Source organism: Lynx canadensis, chromosome A1 (genome assembly GCF_007474595.2).
Source record: "Lynx canadensis isolate LIC74 chromosome A1, mLynCan4.pri.v2, whole genome shotgun sequence".
Lineage (NCBI taxonomy): Eukaryota > Metazoa > Chordata > Mammalia > Carnivora > Felidae > Lynx > Lynx canadensis.
In genome coordinates this window covers 198938562-198956653 of record NC_044303.2, presented here as the reverse complement: position 1 = coordinate 198956653, position 18092 = coordinate 198938562, and the positions used below count along the sequence as shown (strand labels likewise).

Here is an 18092-nt window from a genome sequence, read left to right as displayed (position 1 = left end):
TAAAACGCTGAACAACAAAGGCCCTGCGGTGGCTCAGTCGGTTGAGCATCTGACTTCGGCTCACTTCATGATCTTGTGGGTCTTGAGTTCGAGTCCTGTGACAGGGCTCTCTGCTGTCATCACAGAGCCCGCTTCGGATCCTCTGTCCCCTTCTCTCCCTGGTCCTCTCCCGCTTGTGCTTTCTCTCTCTCTCTCTCTCTCTCTCTCTGTCTCTCAAAAATAAATAAACATTTTAAAAAATGCCTAGCAACAAACACAAAAGTAAACAAGTTGGAACTACATCAAGCTGAAAAGTGGTCAGCAAAGGAAACCATCAGCAAAATGAAAAGGCAACGTATGGAATGGGAGAAAATATTTGCAAACCACGTATCTGGTAAGGGGTTAACATTCAAAATATACAAGGACCTCACACAACTCAATAGCAAGAAAGCCAAATAGCCCAATTTAAAAATAAGCAAGGGACCTGAACAGATATTTTCTAAAGAAGACATACAAATGGCCCATAGGTACATGAAAAAGTGCTCGACGTCACTAATTATCAGGGAAATGCAAATCAAAACCTGCATGAGATATCTCCTCACCCCTGTTAGGATGTCCATTATGAAAAAGACAAGAAATAACAAATGCTGGTGAGGATGTGGAGACGAGAAAGCCCTCATTGACTGTTGGAAGGAATGTAGATTGGTGAAGCCACTGTGGAAAACAGTATGGAAGTTCCTCAAAGTATTAAAAATAGCGATACTATACGATCCAGCATCCCACTTCTCGGTATATATCCAAAGGAAACAAAACCATAATCTTGAAGAAACAAATCATATATACAAATATATATGTGTATATATATATTATATACATATATGTATATGTGTGTATATATATATTATATACATATATGTATATGTGTATATATATATATATATATACATATAATATATATTATTATTCAGGCTTTAAATACAATGAAATTCTGGGGGTGCCTGGGTGGCTCAGTTGGTTAAGCATCCGACTTCAGCTCAGGTCATGATCTCACAGCTGAGTTCAAGCCCCGCATCTGGCTCTGGGCTGACAGCTCAGAGCCTGGAGCCTGCTTCACATTCTGTGTCCCCCTCTCTCTCTGCCCCTCCCCCATTCATGCTCTGTCTCTCTGTCTCTCTCTCTCAAAAATAAATAAACATTAAAAAAATTAAAGAGAATGAAATTCTGTCATTTGCAGCAACATGGATGTAGCTGAAAGCATTATGCTAAGGGAAATAAGCCAGAGAGAAAAAGACAAATACTATATGTTATCACTTACCTACAAAAAAATATAAATATATATATATTGGAAAAAAAAAACCAGTTGAACTTATTGAAACAGAGAGTGGAAATGTGGTTGCCAGGGGATGGAAAACATAAGAAGAGGTTGATAATCAATACAAACTTTCAGTTATGAAATGAATAGGGTCTGAGGATCTAATGTATGACACAGTGACTACAGTTGATAGCAATATACTGTATAATTGAAGCTTGCTAAGACAGTAGAACTTAAATGTTCTCACCAAAAGAAGAAGAAGAAGAAGAAGAAGAAGAAGAAGAAGAAGAAGAAAGATAAATATATGAGGTGATAGATTTGTTAATTAACTTGATGGGGGGAATAATCCTTTCACAATGTATGGGTATATCAAATCATCATTTTGCATACTTTGGCTAGCTTAAAAATTTGTTAAGTATACCTCTCTGTAGATCTGAAAAACAGAACAAAATAAAACAAAACAAAATGTCTGAGCCCCTGGGCTGGGTACTAGGTCCTGGGATTCTAGGGGTGAGGCAGGAGTGTCTGCCAATGTCAGCCTCAGGGACACAGTTCAGGCCTGGGTTCAGGACTCCCTTGGCACAATTTTGGCAGTTACCCCAAAATACTCATGTGATGCTTGTAACTGCCTCCCACATTTCTCTTACTTCTTTGCTGCTGAAATTTTTGCAGACACTGCCCTCTTCCAGCTTCTGGAGCTGGGGGCCCAGGATCTGAGGTTGCCAGGGGAGGCCAATAGTCAGTGTTACACGAAGTCAACTATGGCCCATTCTTTGTTACCTGCCAACATAGGGTTCCCTCATTCTGTCAGGTGGATTGTGTTTTTATGTGTGCAGTCTCTGGGTACCCAAAGTTCTCTATCTTCAGCTTTTCTTTGGACCTTTTCCCCACTGAGCCTTCTTTTTTCTTCCAATGCTTATTTATTCATTTTGAAAGAGAGAGAGCATGTGATCAAGATAGGAGAGAGAGAGAGAGGGAGAGAGAGAGAGCCCCCAGCAGGCTCCGCACTGTCAGGGCAGAGCCCTACGCGGGGCTCAACCTCACGAATTGTGAGATCATGACCCGAGCCGAAATCAAGAGTTGGACACTTAACCAACTGAGCCACTCAGGCATCCATCCCACTGTGCCTTCTTAATTATCTCTTTCTTATAAAGGACTCTTTCACTTATTCCTTCACCTCCAGGGCTACCTTTGGCAGGTAGTGGTGGATAGGAGGGATTCTTTCTTTAAAACAGTATCATAACCTTTTATGTCTTAACCTTTTTGGGGAGAAGACCCACCAGAGATGCTCCAGACCGAGAGCGCTTTTCTCTCAGCCATGGTACATCAGTCCCCATTCCCTTGTCCAGCTGCCTAACCCTGAAGGGTTTCTAGGGTTTAATTCCTATTCAGCAGCCATCCTGGGCATGCTCAGTCAGCAAGACTAGCTGGCTCCATGTTGTAACTGACTGATGAGCATCTTTTCTCGTCCAGCCCAATTCACAGAAAGCCAAACACCATTTTCCCCTCACCCCACCTCGTTTTATTGCAAGCACTGATATTTTCATCAGTGAACTCCAGGCACTTAATTTGGGAAGGATTTCTCTAAGGTCCTACCTACCTGTATATTCCATAGAGTGACCATCCTATAAGAAGTGTGGCAATAAAAGGCTCATGACCATATCTGTTTGGCTAGGCCTCACTCCATATGCACCTCTTAGAGATTTGAAAAGCAAATCTGCATGTGAAAGACTCTGAGTCTCCCAGTAAAGAAATCTACTTTATCCTTCTCTTAAATACAGCATTTCTCAAACATACTTATATCCTATTGTGTTTGTTTCATGAAAAACAACCACCTCCATAACAGCCAGAGTTTCCTGGTCATGAGGCTAGAAGGCCTTGCTCATTTCTTCAACAGACATTAGCAAGTGCCTCGCACATGACAACCTCTACATAAGGGGTAGAGACGTACTAGGAAACAGCACAGACGCAGTCCTGCCATTCCTTGTGGATATCATGACAATCCCAAGAAATACAGATTTTTTTTTCCTCACTAAGAAGGGATAAGAAGTGTCAGAGAGGTTAAGCAATTTGCCTAATAGCCAAATGTAGGTCTCACTTACTCCGAAATGAATATTTTTAAAATTGACACTATATTGCCTATACCATACTACTTTAAGCTCAGTGCCGGACTGATAAGTGAGTTAGGAAATGTGACGAATCACTCAACAAATCCAACAGATTCTCCTCTCCACTTTCCGAACACATCGTGCCAAACCTCTTCCCTGGTCTTCTCCTCCACAGCCATGCTGGGCTCTCTGGTATGCTCACCCCTCTTTGTTGCCATTTACTGAAATGCACTTATTCTGAAGGGACAGCTCAGGACCTGTCTGGTCAAAGAGCTCCCCCTGACTATTGCAGTCTGTGGGAGATTTCCCTCCCCTGAACGCATGTCGTTTACCCAGTGGTCGCTTACTCACTGGACCCTTAGCATATGCTATGCATGGTTAGTGTACTCTTAAGTCTAAGTCTCTTAGTTCACCAATTAGTAAGCCTTTCATTTTTTTCCTTGAGAATTGACAATCTTCTTACACTTCTGGATTATCTCCCACTAAGTCTTACAATATTCAAATCAGTGTTGCAAGACTAGCTGACTAAAAGGTTTTTAGGAATCTCTGCTCCAAACTCTAGCAACACAGTGTGATTCCCTTCTGCTTTCTTCTCTCCCTCAATTCCCACCTCAAAGGACAGATGGCCCGTTGGTGAGATGTGATTCCCTCTGTAGCATGACTGAACCCCAAGGGGATTGAAGTAACACAGTCTGCTATGAATACCCTTCACTGATCAGCTACTGTGTAAGCTTATATTCTAGACTAGTTTGAAAAAACTCTCCAAGTCAACCCCTCCCCAACAATCTTTGTAAAAGAGCCAAGTACCATTTGGATATGCAGAAAAACTAGGTCCTGAGGTCACAATATGTTCTAACATGTCACAACTGAAGAAAAACAAACACATTCATTAGTAGCATTCAAGGTGAGAAACTGGTTATAAAATTATAAAATTTTCTGGGGAATAAATTTTGCAGGAAGAAATAGAACATGTGTGTATGTGTGTATGAGTATTTATCTATACATATACATACACAAAATAACAAAATTAAAATATCCATTGAGTAGATGTTTTTTCTTCATTCATACACAAAAAGAGGTCATGTAGAACTGCAGTCCTTCCTACTTTAAAATAACTGAGTTAAAAAATGCCTTTCAAACTAGGCAGGGCACAGAAGCTATGGTTAACCTTAAAATATTCACCCAGTACGCCTACAAGTACTCCTACAAGTACTCCTAAGTACTCCTACAAGTATTTTGGCTCATCCTACAAATTCTTACAGGTCTCAAGTCAGGGCCACTTTTTAAGACTGAGTCCACAAGGAAGGCAAAATAGCATGGCCAAAGTCTGTCAGGCTGGTGGTCAAAGTCCAACTGGTATGGGGACTAGTGTAAGTAAAAAAAAAAAAAAAAAAAAAAAAAAAATAGTGAACTGATGCTGGGTTGCCGTATTTCCTTACTCGAAGGGAGCAAAACACACAAAATTTCTACATCATCATCGCCGTTACTAAATTGCTGTGCATATTCTCCTGGTTGTGTATGTCAATCCACCAATGATATATCGCGGAGACAAAATAAAGAGCCTCCATGATGACCTCGTTCTCGGAGAACTGCTGTTCTAAAATGGACACAGTCCTGGAACACAGTCACACACAGAAAGGAGAAAAGCTGCCATGATTCCAGCATAAGATTTGGGGTTGAGAGTTGGCACTCGGTCTTGGGCTTATGATTCCTATTAGTTCTATGACTCTGAAACTGCCTGAGCACCAATGTTTTTTTTATCAACATTGCATCATGCCAAATAGGGGTGATGCAACTTCCTTTTATAGACATTCTTTCATTTAAATCCTTAAAACAATCCACTGTAGTAGATAAAGATGAAAAGCACAGTAAAAACACAGGTAGTGATAGTATCTGAATGTCCATTCTATAACAAGAATAGATTTCCTGCTATTATGGTTTTATAAAATCTATAGTTCTATAAAAAGCATAAGAATTTCCCCGATATTTTAGAACCTATAGGTCAACTGGAGTCTGACAAGAGCAGCAGTTAGCTGACAGCTGACACCTGGAGTCACATTGGAAGGGGGGCATGGAGTGCCTCCCTTCCCTTTCAGCCAAAGTACTGGCTAATAGATGAGGGAGGCAGAGGTCACTCAGAGCCTGTTCTCAGTAGCACCTGTCATGATGAGGGGTGTCCTGAGGGAAAAGGAAGAGTGGGGCATCTATCATCATTCCCCCATACCTTCACACAGCAGCAGAGACCAACATCCTTCAGTGGCTAGTGGAGAAGCCAACTGAGCAAGGCTCACTTGCTTCCCTAGAAAGAGGAGGAGGTGTGGTCATCTGAACCACGCCCACACTAGATCCGAGAGGGGCCCCCACCACTCGGGACGTTAGGATAGGAAAAACACCAAGAACAACTGGACCAATTGACCCGTCAGGTCCATCCCAACTCGTAAATCTGGGACTCTGCACTTGTCATTTCCACACCCACCCAAGTGGAGATTTTATCAGACATAGCCACCTAATGGAAATGTACATGAAACTTTAACTTCCTTCCTACTGGCCAGGAGCTGGGAGTTGGAAACAAGTCACAATCTGGGGATGGGGGGCGACTCGGAAACCAATAGCCGACTTTGGGTGCTAGCTAAGGGGAAGCTTGGAAAATGGAGCCGCTTCTGTTGGGATGTAGGAAGAATGCACAAGGTCCGGTGTGGGGTTCTCAGACACAGGGAGGCCGTGTCAGGATGGGGGCAGGGCACATTGGAAAGGGAAAGGAGTCAGTTACTCCCGGCTGAGCCCAAATATTAAACAGAGGGCTATGAAAACTACATGTTTTGCATAATTCCACAAAAGTGACAATTTGGTCCACTTTCACATATTTTTCTTGCTAAACTAATATTCAGTAAAACAGGCGCCAGAAACCCAAAACTTTCTAAGCTGTGGTGGCTTTAACTCCCCTGTAGGCTAACACAACTGTCATCAATTACTAAACCAGAGTTTAGCCAGAATAGATGAAGAGTATTTAGTCTTTTGCGGCAACCAGATTTACTCTGATTTCAGAACTTTTTTTTTTTTTTTGGTAAATTACTACATTTTCAGATTCCTAGTTTGCTAATTTTTAAACACTAAATGCCACCCGAATTGCCTTGAAAAAAATCAATGGAAACATCACAGTTATTCCCAGAGAAAAATTATGGGACATAAAACCGTTTGGGGAATAAAAGAATTCGGGTCAACGTATCTTTAACTGGACTTTAATAAGGTTTCTTTTCAGGAGCTCAAATGCTAAGGCGACTAAAACTTTCAATATTTCTCTTAAAAAACTGTGTTTTTGTTGAAGTTACTGTGACTTTTCCCTAGGTCTCCCTTAGAAGTATGCGAGTTTTATCCACCATTTATTGGTGGCACAGCTAAATCACATTGTCTCTGTAAGCCACAAATCCTGCCAGGTCCCCTGTAAATAAATATATCATCTACCTCACATGGATGTAAGGACTCAAAGATTAGAACAGTGCCTAGCCCCACGGATCTCAATCCTGGCTGTGCTTCAGAACCACCTGGAACTTAGAAAACATAACGATGGCCGTTCCTTTCGCAGACACTCCAGTATAACGGGTTTAAAGTAAGGCCCAGGCCCTGCTATGTTTTTTAAATTTTTTTCTTAATGTTTTATTATTTATTTTTGAGAGAGAGAGACAGAGAGAGAGACAGAGTGCGAGCAAGGGAGGGGTAGAGAGAGAGAGGGAGACACAGAATCCAAAGCAGCTCCAGGCTCTGTGCCATCAACACAGAGTCTGACCCAGGGCTCGAACTCACTGGCTGTGACATCATGACCTGAGCCGAAATCTGATGCTTAACTGCCTGAGCCACCCAGGCACCCTGAGGCACTGCTATTTTTAAAAGCTTCCTGGTTGAGAACAACCGGCTAAAGTGACTATAGAATAACCATAATTAATGAAATGATTAATATCTTTCTCCATCTATGTTTTACTGGTAACACACACCAAGTAAACAAGTCACTGTGCATGTTTTTGTTTTTGTTTTTTTAAACTGTAATATAAATTTAACTGTTTTCTGTTTGGTCTCCCTCAGTGCATTCTTTTTAAATAGCAAGTTTAAATATTTGTTCTTCTTTCTTATTACCTCTGCCATTGGGTGAATCTTTCCCTATCCCCGCAATAAGGGTATTGAGCCAGAGATGTGCACTTTGATTTTTCCATCTCCGCCAAGCCGAGATTCTTGGCAAATAGCAGTCCAGAGGCTTCAGGGCCCTGAAGCCAGCACTCAATGGAATCCCTCACAGCCCTCTGATGCACAGGGTTTTTATATTTAGAAAAAGGAAATCCAAGATTCAGACGGTCACTGCAGAGCCTGGCCCTCCTTGCTTTGTCAAGGACCCTACGGAGGGAGTAGGGAAAAAGTGCACGCGCGTCATGACTCTTTCAGGGACTCTGGTCTCCCACTGCCCTTCACCGGCACATCTTCTCTGAGGAACAGGAGAAGGGAAAGAGAGAAGGGGTGGACAGAGCCGGCCTAGTTTCTGCTGAGTTCCTGCAAAGACAGAATTCTTTCCGTGACTTTATAACTGTTGTTGGTATCACTCGATGATAAATGATGGCACTTCTTACCTTGCAGGTAGAACTTTCTAAATAAATTGAAAACCACTTAACCCCAAATGCACTCAAGTTAAAATCTTACCTGGAAAGATGCTCAATCCTCGGTTTACTTCTAAGCTAATGGTCAGGGCTCGAGCGGTGATGCTAAATATTTGTCGCGGTGCAAAGTTCAAACCATCAGTAACCTGAAAGTTAAAGCCTCCTGACATGGCTCCTTCAAAAGAAGAATTACGCCTTGGTCACTTTGGTTGTTGTGCAAAAGCCACCCCCTTTCACCCTGTCTCCCACCTGATCCCGCTGCCAAGCACCCCCTATCAACGGAAGAATGTGTGCATAGAGTCACTGAGCTCAGCAAGCCAAATGTTGCCAAAATGTGAAGTTAAAAGAACAGTAATAAAGGTCTAAAATGCATATTTCTCCTCCCCGCCATGACCTAATAAGAGAAAGCAAAGATGTTACCTCCAAGAAATTAAAAAAAAATCTTTTAAACATATTCATCACCTGCATTTTATTAACTTGGAATCAGTTTACGCCACCAAAAGTAATGTCTGCATGCTGCACACATGTACATGCACACACACACACACACAAGCAGTTTCTGAAATATTGATAATGCTTACTTAATAATACTAAAGTCAAAACTAGGGGGTAGTAAATAACACTTAGTCCCTCCCTCCAAATAATTTCTAATTATTCACTGAACTCAAACTAGCTGTTTTCTGCTAAGGTGGCAAAGAGTGGGGAAGGTGATCCAGGCCCGGCTTTTGTTATATTCCTCCAAGAGGAGAAAGGTACTCCCACACTTCTAAGGATTAGTGCTATCAATAAAGTTATAAATTAACTTGTGTGTGTTACAGAAATTGAGACAGGCCCCCTATCGAACCCGTCCCCAGGAGCGCTTTACCAGTCTGATTCACAAAGCACCAGGCAAGCTCACAATGTAGACAGCCTGATGTTCGCATTCCCATCACCCTTTGAAAATGTTCAGCCAGCAGTAAATCTGGAGGCCCACGGGTCTTTGCATCATGTAATGGGTAGAAATGTCCTCTTTGTTGCCCTCAGGGACATGTGGCAAGGAACAAAGAAGGCAGGGTCAGACTCTGCAGTTACGTACAAGTACTCCCTTAATAACACAATTTAATAAAGAGCTGGTCGATGGCCTGCCAGCCTCTCGAGTTTCTGTTATCTATGCAAACCCAGAATTCTGAGTCCTCACAAAAAAAGGTTACAGACTTTATAAAAGTTCCCAATACACTCAAGAGTCATAGTTTAAAAAAGAGAGAGAGAGAGAAAATTCTGAGTCTGCCTAATTTAAAACAGGGACCCACAATCAAATTTTATTTGTTTGTTTGCTGGCTTGCTTGTTTTCACTAGAAATAGCACTTCGAGAGTTGTATTTAATGGAACATGAAATTAGGGAGAGAATGCTTTCTGCCACTAGGCACTTTCAACATTTCACGAATCCAGAAACAAAGTGGGAATGGAATCAAAAGGAATTCTATCAAAATGAATACTAGAATGGTACATTGGGAATGCCCTAACCATCAAACTATGGCCAAAAAGAGGAAAGGACAGAAACGTGAGCGTAGGGGTGACCTACAGATTTTCTGTTGTACAACCTCAGATCTTTCTGACAGTACTTTGCGAAGGGCAGCCTGAAATCACTTAGCCTCCCATGTCATGCCTTTATCAACCTACTTAGGTTGTTATGTGAAAAATGAATTAGGTTAATGGCAGAGCACTTTGCAAATATAAATGCTAAGAGGGACTAATTAAACCTAAGCCTGTGTGTGGGGTCGATGATGGACAGATGTAGCTGAGGGGACCAGCTGGTCTCAGCAACAGCCCCCCCTGCAGCTGGGCTCCAGCCACTTTGAGGGTCATCACTGCCTCTGCAGCCGTTTAGAAGATGGAATGGATTGACTTTCAAAGAGCTTGCCTTAACTGTCCTTCCTGCTTTTTTAGGAGAAATTATTTCTCTTACCAGCCAAAAGCGAACACGGACCTGGTAGTTGACAATTAAATGAGTCCAGAGCGCTAATTTTCATTTTAGTCCTTCGCTGCAAATAATCACTGTAGTTCTTCAACTGACTCTAGCCTCCAGTGGGGTGGCAGAGAGTGGAGAAAGCCCAGCTTTATGGTCAGATCAACTTACATCTTTCTGAGCTTCAGTTTCTTCATCTCTAAAATGGGGTCACTACCTCGCATGGCTCAGAGAACTTCTGCAGAGTAAATGAAGTGGGTCATGTGACCACACTTCCTGCGATGCCAGCAAGGGCCAGAGAGTCAATGATTCCTTTTCATTGCAAACTGCATAGTTGTAGGAATCGGAAACTTCCCTTGGGGGAGTCGCTAGAACAGTTCTCCTGATTTTGAAAATACGATAATCTTTTCGAAAAATAAAAACATTTCTAGGCCCTCGTCTAATAATACTCAGATTGTCAATATCTAATAATCAAAACCACACATCGTTGGCGGAAACTTCCTATTAATTCAGTGCCTATTTAAATGAATCGTATCTTATTAATCAGCACATCTGCACACATTTAAAAAATGAGAACATGCATACATGGAAAAGATCATCCAGTCTAGGAACAATGCTTTGGTCCGTATGTGGTAGATTTAGTATCTTGTTGCAATAAAATTAACCCTAGAGGTCCTCAGGCTACGGGTTTGGAACTGCTAGTTGAGAGCGCTCACATAATAAATTATTTTCAGATTATGTGGGGATTCTTTCCATTAACTGCAAAGATTAGGAAATTACTATATTTGAATTTAGAAGATTTTTTTAACTTTATTTTCTCTACTATATTTTCAAAGAAGTTAATAAAAATGGCTGACCAGGTATGACTGCCAGCTTTCCCATCATGCCCCCTGGCTCATACACATTCCCATTCATTCCTACAGGCTGGGAATGGGCTCATTCCCCCCCTCTGTCCAGTGAAAAGGGCAGCCTGGAAACAATGCCAGGCTGGATCACCCCTTCTGCAGATTTACAGTGACTGTCTGGCTTATTGATTAACAGAAGGAAGGAAAAAAAAAAGGCTTTTAATGTCAGAGTCTTTTAGAATTACAGTTATAGTCACTCATTAGTTTATTCACGTGTTCACCTATTTAATGTTTGTTTTGTTCACTAATGTATCTCTAACATAAGGACCGTTACTTGGCACATAATAGGTATTCAATATAATTTCATTCTTTCAACAAATGTTTGCACTCTCGTGCGGAAGACAGACAACAAACAAATAAAGAAAGCACTCTCTACTACCATGTCAGGAAGTCAGTAAGGGAGGGGGAGGGACAAAGACTAGATGCTCTTTTAATGGGCGGTCAGGAAAAGGCTCTCTGAGAACGTTATATTTGAGCATCGACCTTACATGACTATGTGAGTAAGCCATGTGTGAGTTATAGATGCTCTCTGATGTTCGCTATCATTAGCCTTACAAAAATGTGCCACTTAAAAAAAAAAATTACAGGGCCCAGAGGGTTTTGGAATGGCTTGTGGTTTTCAGTCAGCAAGTGCTAGGTTTGACTCTCATGTTAGCCTCTGATCGAAACATATTTTAATTTCACATTGTTTCTATGACATACCAGTGTGTACAAACACTACCAGGCCCTTGTTGATTTGAGCCTGGGTGAAGTTCTGGATGCTTTGGCCAGGAAAGGACTTGAGAGCCAAATGCCCGTTGCTGGGTGGACTGACCCAGTAGATGAGGTCCTGTGGGGAGGAGTCCTCATCTTCCGCACAGAGGTCCCCACTGGTAATCTCGGTGACAGAATTCGCCCATACCTTAAAAAGAAGAGAAGCACAGATCTTGCAAAGACCAGTTCCAGTCACGTCCCAAAAGTAAACTAGATAGCTATGCTACTCTGGCTTCTTGCACAAAGATTGAAAAACTAAAGCAATTCAGGGGCCCCTGGGTGGCTCAGTCAGTTAAAGCGTCCAGTATTGGCTCAGGTCATGATCTCGCAGTTCCTGAGTTCGAGCCCCGTGTCGGGCTCTGTGCTGACAGCTCGGAGCCTGGAGCCTGCTTTGGATTCTGTGTCTCCCTCTCTCTCTGACCCTCCCCCACTCAAGGTCTGTCTCTCTCAAAAATAAATAACGATTAAAAAAAAAAAAAACGAAAGCAATTCACTACAGCTTTTAAACTATGAGGATTCTTAATTCAAAACAGACATATAATTAAATACCTGATGAAATACAGGACATGCTGTAGTGTTTGTTGAATTTATGAGGTTTATGAAGTCCCAATTAAAAAATAGCATTTGTAATTATTTATTCAAAATTATTTAAAGTGCACATTTACTTACATAAAGTATAATAACAATAAAAGTTGATGGCTGCTAAGCTCCTTCTGTACGCTTGGCATATGTTAAGGATGGAAGCATATGCAAAGATTCTACATGGAATTTTAGAAAATCCTAGAACCTACTTCGTGAGGTTGATTTCAGGATTTCTATTTATTATTTTAAGAGGCGAATGATTTCACCAGATCTTAAATATTTGAGGGAAAACACACATTGCACACTGAAAACATTTTCCTTTATCTTACCTGTCTTGCAGGAAAACACATACCTGGTGCCTATGGCCTTGCAATGTTTGCTGTGCAGGTAGCTCATCTACAATTATTTCTGAGTAATAATCTCTATTTTCCAATTACATTTAAGATATATTTACCTTGCCTAAATACCTTCATTCCACAATTCACCATTAATTGAGCATCTACCATGTTCCAGGCAATGTTCTGGGTGCTTACAATTCATCAGTAAAAGAAACAGAGTCCTATCCTCATGAAGCCTACATTCCAGCAGGAGGGGATGAAGGGATATGGGGAAGAAGCAACAGTCATAATAAAGAAATGAACAACGTGGACTGTTAGGAGTTCCCTGGCACTGTGAAAAAAAAGTGAAATAGAGCAAAATGAGGGGCTCAGAAGTGGGAGAATGTTAAATAGGAGGCTCATGTGAGGAAAACTGGAAGGAAGTGAAGGAGGAGCCATGTGGATGTCTGGGGAAAGAACATCCAGGCAGAGGGAACAGCCCAAAGGTAGGAGCAAGCTTCAGCTGTATGAGGAGCAGCAAGGAGGTCAGTATGGCAGGAGAAGAACAAGTGAGATGAAGAACACAAGAAGAGGAGTCAAGAACGTAGTGGAAGGTCAAATCCTGCAGCGTCTTGATGGCCACTGTAAGAACTTTGGCTTTTACTTGAGTGCAATGGGGAATCATCGTAGGGCTTTAGGTGAGGAGTAACTGGGCCTTAACAGAACCCTTGTGGCTTCTGTGTCAAGAATAGACCATGGGAAGGCAGGGGTAGAAGCAGGGAGACCACTTAGCAGGTGACTGTAATAATCCCAGAGAGGGATGAGAGAACAGAGTGGCTAGAAGTGGATGACGTGGTAAGAAGTGGTCAAATTCTAGGTGCATGTTGAAGAAGGAGCCAACAGGGTTTCCGATGAATCAGATGCAGTGAGGTGTGGAAGAAGGAAAGGTGGAAGAATGAAAGAACGACTCCCTGGTTTGGGCCTCAAAACCCAGAAGGACAGAATGATCATCAACTGAAATGAGGAGATCTGCAGATAGGGTGGATTTGGGAAGTAAGATCAGGAATTCAGTCGTGAACATGTTGAGTTGAAAATATATATTTAGACATTGAATCACATTTGATGGAACGAGGCTGTCTTGAGTTTCTATAACCACGCAGTCACATGGTATTCCACTAACACTAAAAATGGGTGGCATTATCGCTAACTAAAATTTCATATTTCTATCTGTATTTATAAATGTCTTCCCTATAGAAACACTATGCATACTTTCAAGCTTACGTCATTCTTTGCTCCCTCTCTAGAGCCTTATCATCTATGCTTGTTACCAACTTGTTTAAAAATTCAATCCTAAGCGATTTAAAAGATATCTCTCTGGTCTAAGGGGCTGCTTTCCTTAGTAGTGTAGGGAGTTGATGAAATATCTTAATTCAGTCCCACTCATTATCTAATAACGATTTAAATAGAATTTGAGAAAGGGATATCAGAAAACACATGATTCCTACATTTTCATATGAGGCATGATACACCATTTCAGCTATGTAACCTTGGGCACGTTTCTTAATTTCCCTGTGCCTTAATTGCCTCATTAGTAAGCTGGGAATGATAGAATTATTACGGATAATGAGTGATTTGAGTTATATAAAGTACTTACAATAAGCTTCACCTGGCGCATAGTAAGAATTCAATAAATATTAGCTTTACATTATCCATATCCTTCATCAGAGTTGGTTCTAAAGATAGAATACGTTTTTTTTTTTAACACTACTTAAAAATCATTTGGAGTGTCATGATTACCATTACTGGAGCCCTTCTATAACATGAACTTCAGCTTTTCTTTAATTCCACAGCATCTCTCCATAATTTGGGGTGCATAGTTCATCTGTTTCATGATTGTACTGTCAATGGATGCTCTTACATCTTGGCTTTGGGAATATGCCCACTGAGGACTTTTCAGCCCTAAACTCTAAGGACATCAGTTTTTTAATCGCTCCCAGGATTGCTGATCAGCCTAATGTTCAAATGATAAGGCTTTGGTCTTCAGTTCATCACGGAAAGCCGCCAATGTCTCTAAAATATACAATTGGACTATTTAACAAAATTCCAAGGCCGCTGATTCTACTTTTTCACTTTTTACACTTTAAAATCCATCCACGTGTCTTATTCTCCTTTCTTTAGGAACATAAACTGGTTTGGAAATGCACTGCCATTCTCTTCCTGTGACTCGTAGATACTCATTTTTTCCAGGACTGTGCATACAGAAGCTGGATGAAGCATGTTTTCCACTGTGGCTACTCTCCTTTTGCCCCCTCTTGCCTCTGTAATATACCATCTTTCAAAACAAGTGGAAAACCTGCCACTCAAAACAAGACCTGGTAACTTCAGGTCTTCATTTCCACTCAAACCAAATTTAGTTCAGTTCACAGCCCCACTGCTTTGGGTGAGGCTCGATTTAGTGCCCAGTCATTGGTAAAATAGTCATATCTAAAAAAAAATTTTAACGCATTTATTGGAATACATTTTTTTAAATTCACCTTTAAATTAAACAGAAGGCCAGTGGAATTTAGAGACCTAATTACAATCCAGGATAATCCTAATTATGATCCTAATGTTTAAAAACCCAGACCTCTGTTTTGAGCTTCATGTGAGGGATGTGAAGTGTTTCTAAAGTTACCATCCCACTATCCGACCCTTCTAGGCCTTCAGACAAAATCTCAGGCTTTGCTGCCCTAATTCTTCCACTGTCCCAAGCTCTCAAAGCTTTTTTTTAGTGATGACAAGTACTTATCAGAAACAAACAAATGGTTCTATTCTGGGTATAAAAGACAACAACAAAACAAAATGTACAGTACTGAAAGCCAAAGTTGAAAAACAGGAAAATGAAGCCCCCTTGTGGACACAGATACGTCTGGTCAGCTATGCCCCAAAATTCCTGGCCATACTTGAATACAAAAGTACTCAGGAGAATATATTTCATGATAAAATGCAAAGGATTCACCTGAGTTGGTCTAACTCCACGTCCTAACTCCAGGGTGTCACAATGGAAATGATTTCCTGCACCACTGAATGACTTTGGAGTCCAACCAGTCACAAGTTCCATGGTTTAATGGCATGCTGTTTAAAATACTTCAGGAGAGGGGCGCCTGGGTGGCGCAGTCGGTTAAGCGTCCGACTTCAGCCAGGTCACGATCTCGCGGTCCGTGAGTTCGAGCCCCGCGTCGGGCTCTGGGCTGATGGCTCGGAGCCTGGAGCCTGGTTTCCGATTCTGTGTCTCCCTCTCTCTCTGCCCCTCCCCCGTTCATGCTCTGTCTCTCTCTGTCCCAAAAATAAATAAACGTTGAAAAAAAAAATTAAAAAAAAAAAAATAAAATACTTCAGGAGAAAGGGGTGTATTTGAAATGCTATGACAGAATGGTTAACATTCAGATTTCTGCTTGTGAAGTCCTATCCAGAGTCTGAGATGCTATCAGTGATGCTATCTATGCCCCCACCTCCTTCTCCCAAATAGACTGCAGATAACCCTTCTTGCCACTTCTCCGATGACAAGTAAGGAGAGTAAGTGGTCATGTGGTAAGCTGAAGGTCTTGAGAAGATTCTGTTTAGAGAGTCAAAGACAGCATAGAATCTCGGGACTATGATGGCTAATATTATGTGTCAAATTGACTAGGCCATGGGGTGCCCAGATATTTGGTTAAACATTATTCTGGGTGTTTCCATGAGAATGTTTTTGGATGAGATTGACATTGAAGTCAATCGACTGAATAAAGCAGAGAAGTCTCCCACACATAGGTAAGTCTCATACAATCAGTTGAAGGCCTGAGGAGAATAAAAAGTCTGATTCTCCTGGGAGTAAAGAGAATTCTTTTCTGTCTGACTGCTTTTGAATTGGGACATCAGGTCTTCTCGTGACCTTCATAGAGGAACTATACCATTGGCTCTCCTGGGTTTCCAGCTTGACAACTCACCCTACAGATCTTAGAACTTGCCCACCTCCATAATCACATAAGCCAATTCCTTATAATAAATATGTAATAATATAATTCCTTATCATATATATAATATATGTATTTATTATATATCTATATATAATTCTTTATAATAAATATACATATATGTAATCTGTGTATCTTTACACATACACATATACCAACCCACAACTCAATCATGGTTTTTCTGTCAAGGAAGAGGAGTCTCAGAGAAATTTTGCCTAAACTGGGCAAGTTACAACACTTGAACTCTGTTCTTCTAGCTTTAATCCAGAACGTTCAAGGCAGGGAATGAGATTCTTACTGAATAAATTCAGAAAGAGCCAGTATCAAATGACCACATCCATTGACACTGGGAAGTCGCCCCCTTCCTGGCCTGGATCCAGGCTATCCAGGGAAGAAGGTAAGAAGAAAGGAAATGGCCCTTGCCCACAGCTACTCTTCCTTTTTTCTTGAGAGAAACTCTCCGATATTGAGGGTGGGGGGGAAAGGGTCTGGGCAAACGGCCTGAGCAAGCTCAAGGTTCATGGCAGAGACTGTATCTCGCTAATTTAAAGGGAAGACAGAATGTACACAGTCTAATGTACACATTTTTCCTCCCACATTTTAATGTTCTGAACGCCTTAAATGGACGGGAATCTTTCAGTACAATAAAGTATCGTTAAGTTGATGGTGCATCTTGTAACGGACGGCACCTCAAAGCTGCCAGCCAAACCCAGGAGAGGGCTTCAGTTCCTTTCCACGAGGAAGACTGAGAGTTCACTACTTTATTCCTCGGTCTTCCTGTCCCTCAGCCCACTCCAGCTCTTCCCCCATGTCTGTCTAGATTTAGGCCGCTCCCCTGGATCTTCCTCATCCTCCAGTTTTGCACCACACAGCAAAATGCCCAACTCCTCTGCCGAGGTTCCTGGGCAAACGCTTGTGTGTCAATCCAACGGCCGCAGACCTATTCCGTAAAGTCCACTTTGGTAGGAGCAAGAGGCACAACAGCTTTGGGGCTTTTTTCTTACTAATAAAGACAGCCCTTGATCACATGGATGCACCGGCAGAGCTTGAGTCAGTCACGGGTGGCGGGCAAAGCGGCAGAGCATGATGGTGAGACAGTCAGACTTCCCACACCTTCCCTTGGTGCCGCTCTGGGTCTCAGGGTGCCCATTATCATGAGGACATTCATAACAAGATGCTTTGTAGGGTTGTGAAAATGATACCACTTCTGGAAGATGTCCAGTACTATACTCCGTAAGCACACAATAAACGTAAGCTTTTATAACTGCGCTTAATCATCGCTGACACCTACAATCCCTCACTCTGGCGACAACCTACTTCTCAGATCGCTTTGCTGAGAATGAATTCAGTAGATACTAGTACAACAAGAATCTGTGAAAGCAGAGGTAGGCCTACCAATGTGACCAGCTAGAACCATTCCCAGGCTGTTTGGACAATGACCGTGAAGTAAACTCAAAATTAAGTGACAAGTTACAAAGGCATAAACACCATTAGTTTCTCACTTAAAATGTAGAGGCTGAATAATGAGCCAAGCTGTAAAATAAGAGCGCTGACAAGTC

At 41.7% G+C, this 18092-nt stretch overlaps 1 protein-coding gene across 1 annotated transcript in view; it reads right to left on the bottom strand.

Annotated features, from left to right (window-relative positions):
• Positions 1-18092, bottom strand: part of LOC115522132 (chondroitin sulfate proteoglycan 4-like) — a 58413-nt gene that overhangs the window by 20316 nt on the left and 20005 nt on the right. Inside the window, exons 8-9 of the mRNA XM_032594018.1 lie at positions 11592-11790; positions 8083-8214 (exon numbers count right to left, since the gene is read on the bottom strand). Coding sequence (XP_032449909.1) covers positions 8083-8214; positions 11592-11790 — 331 coding nt within the window. The remainder of the gene's footprint in view (positions 1-8082; positions 8215-11591; positions 11791-18092) is intronic.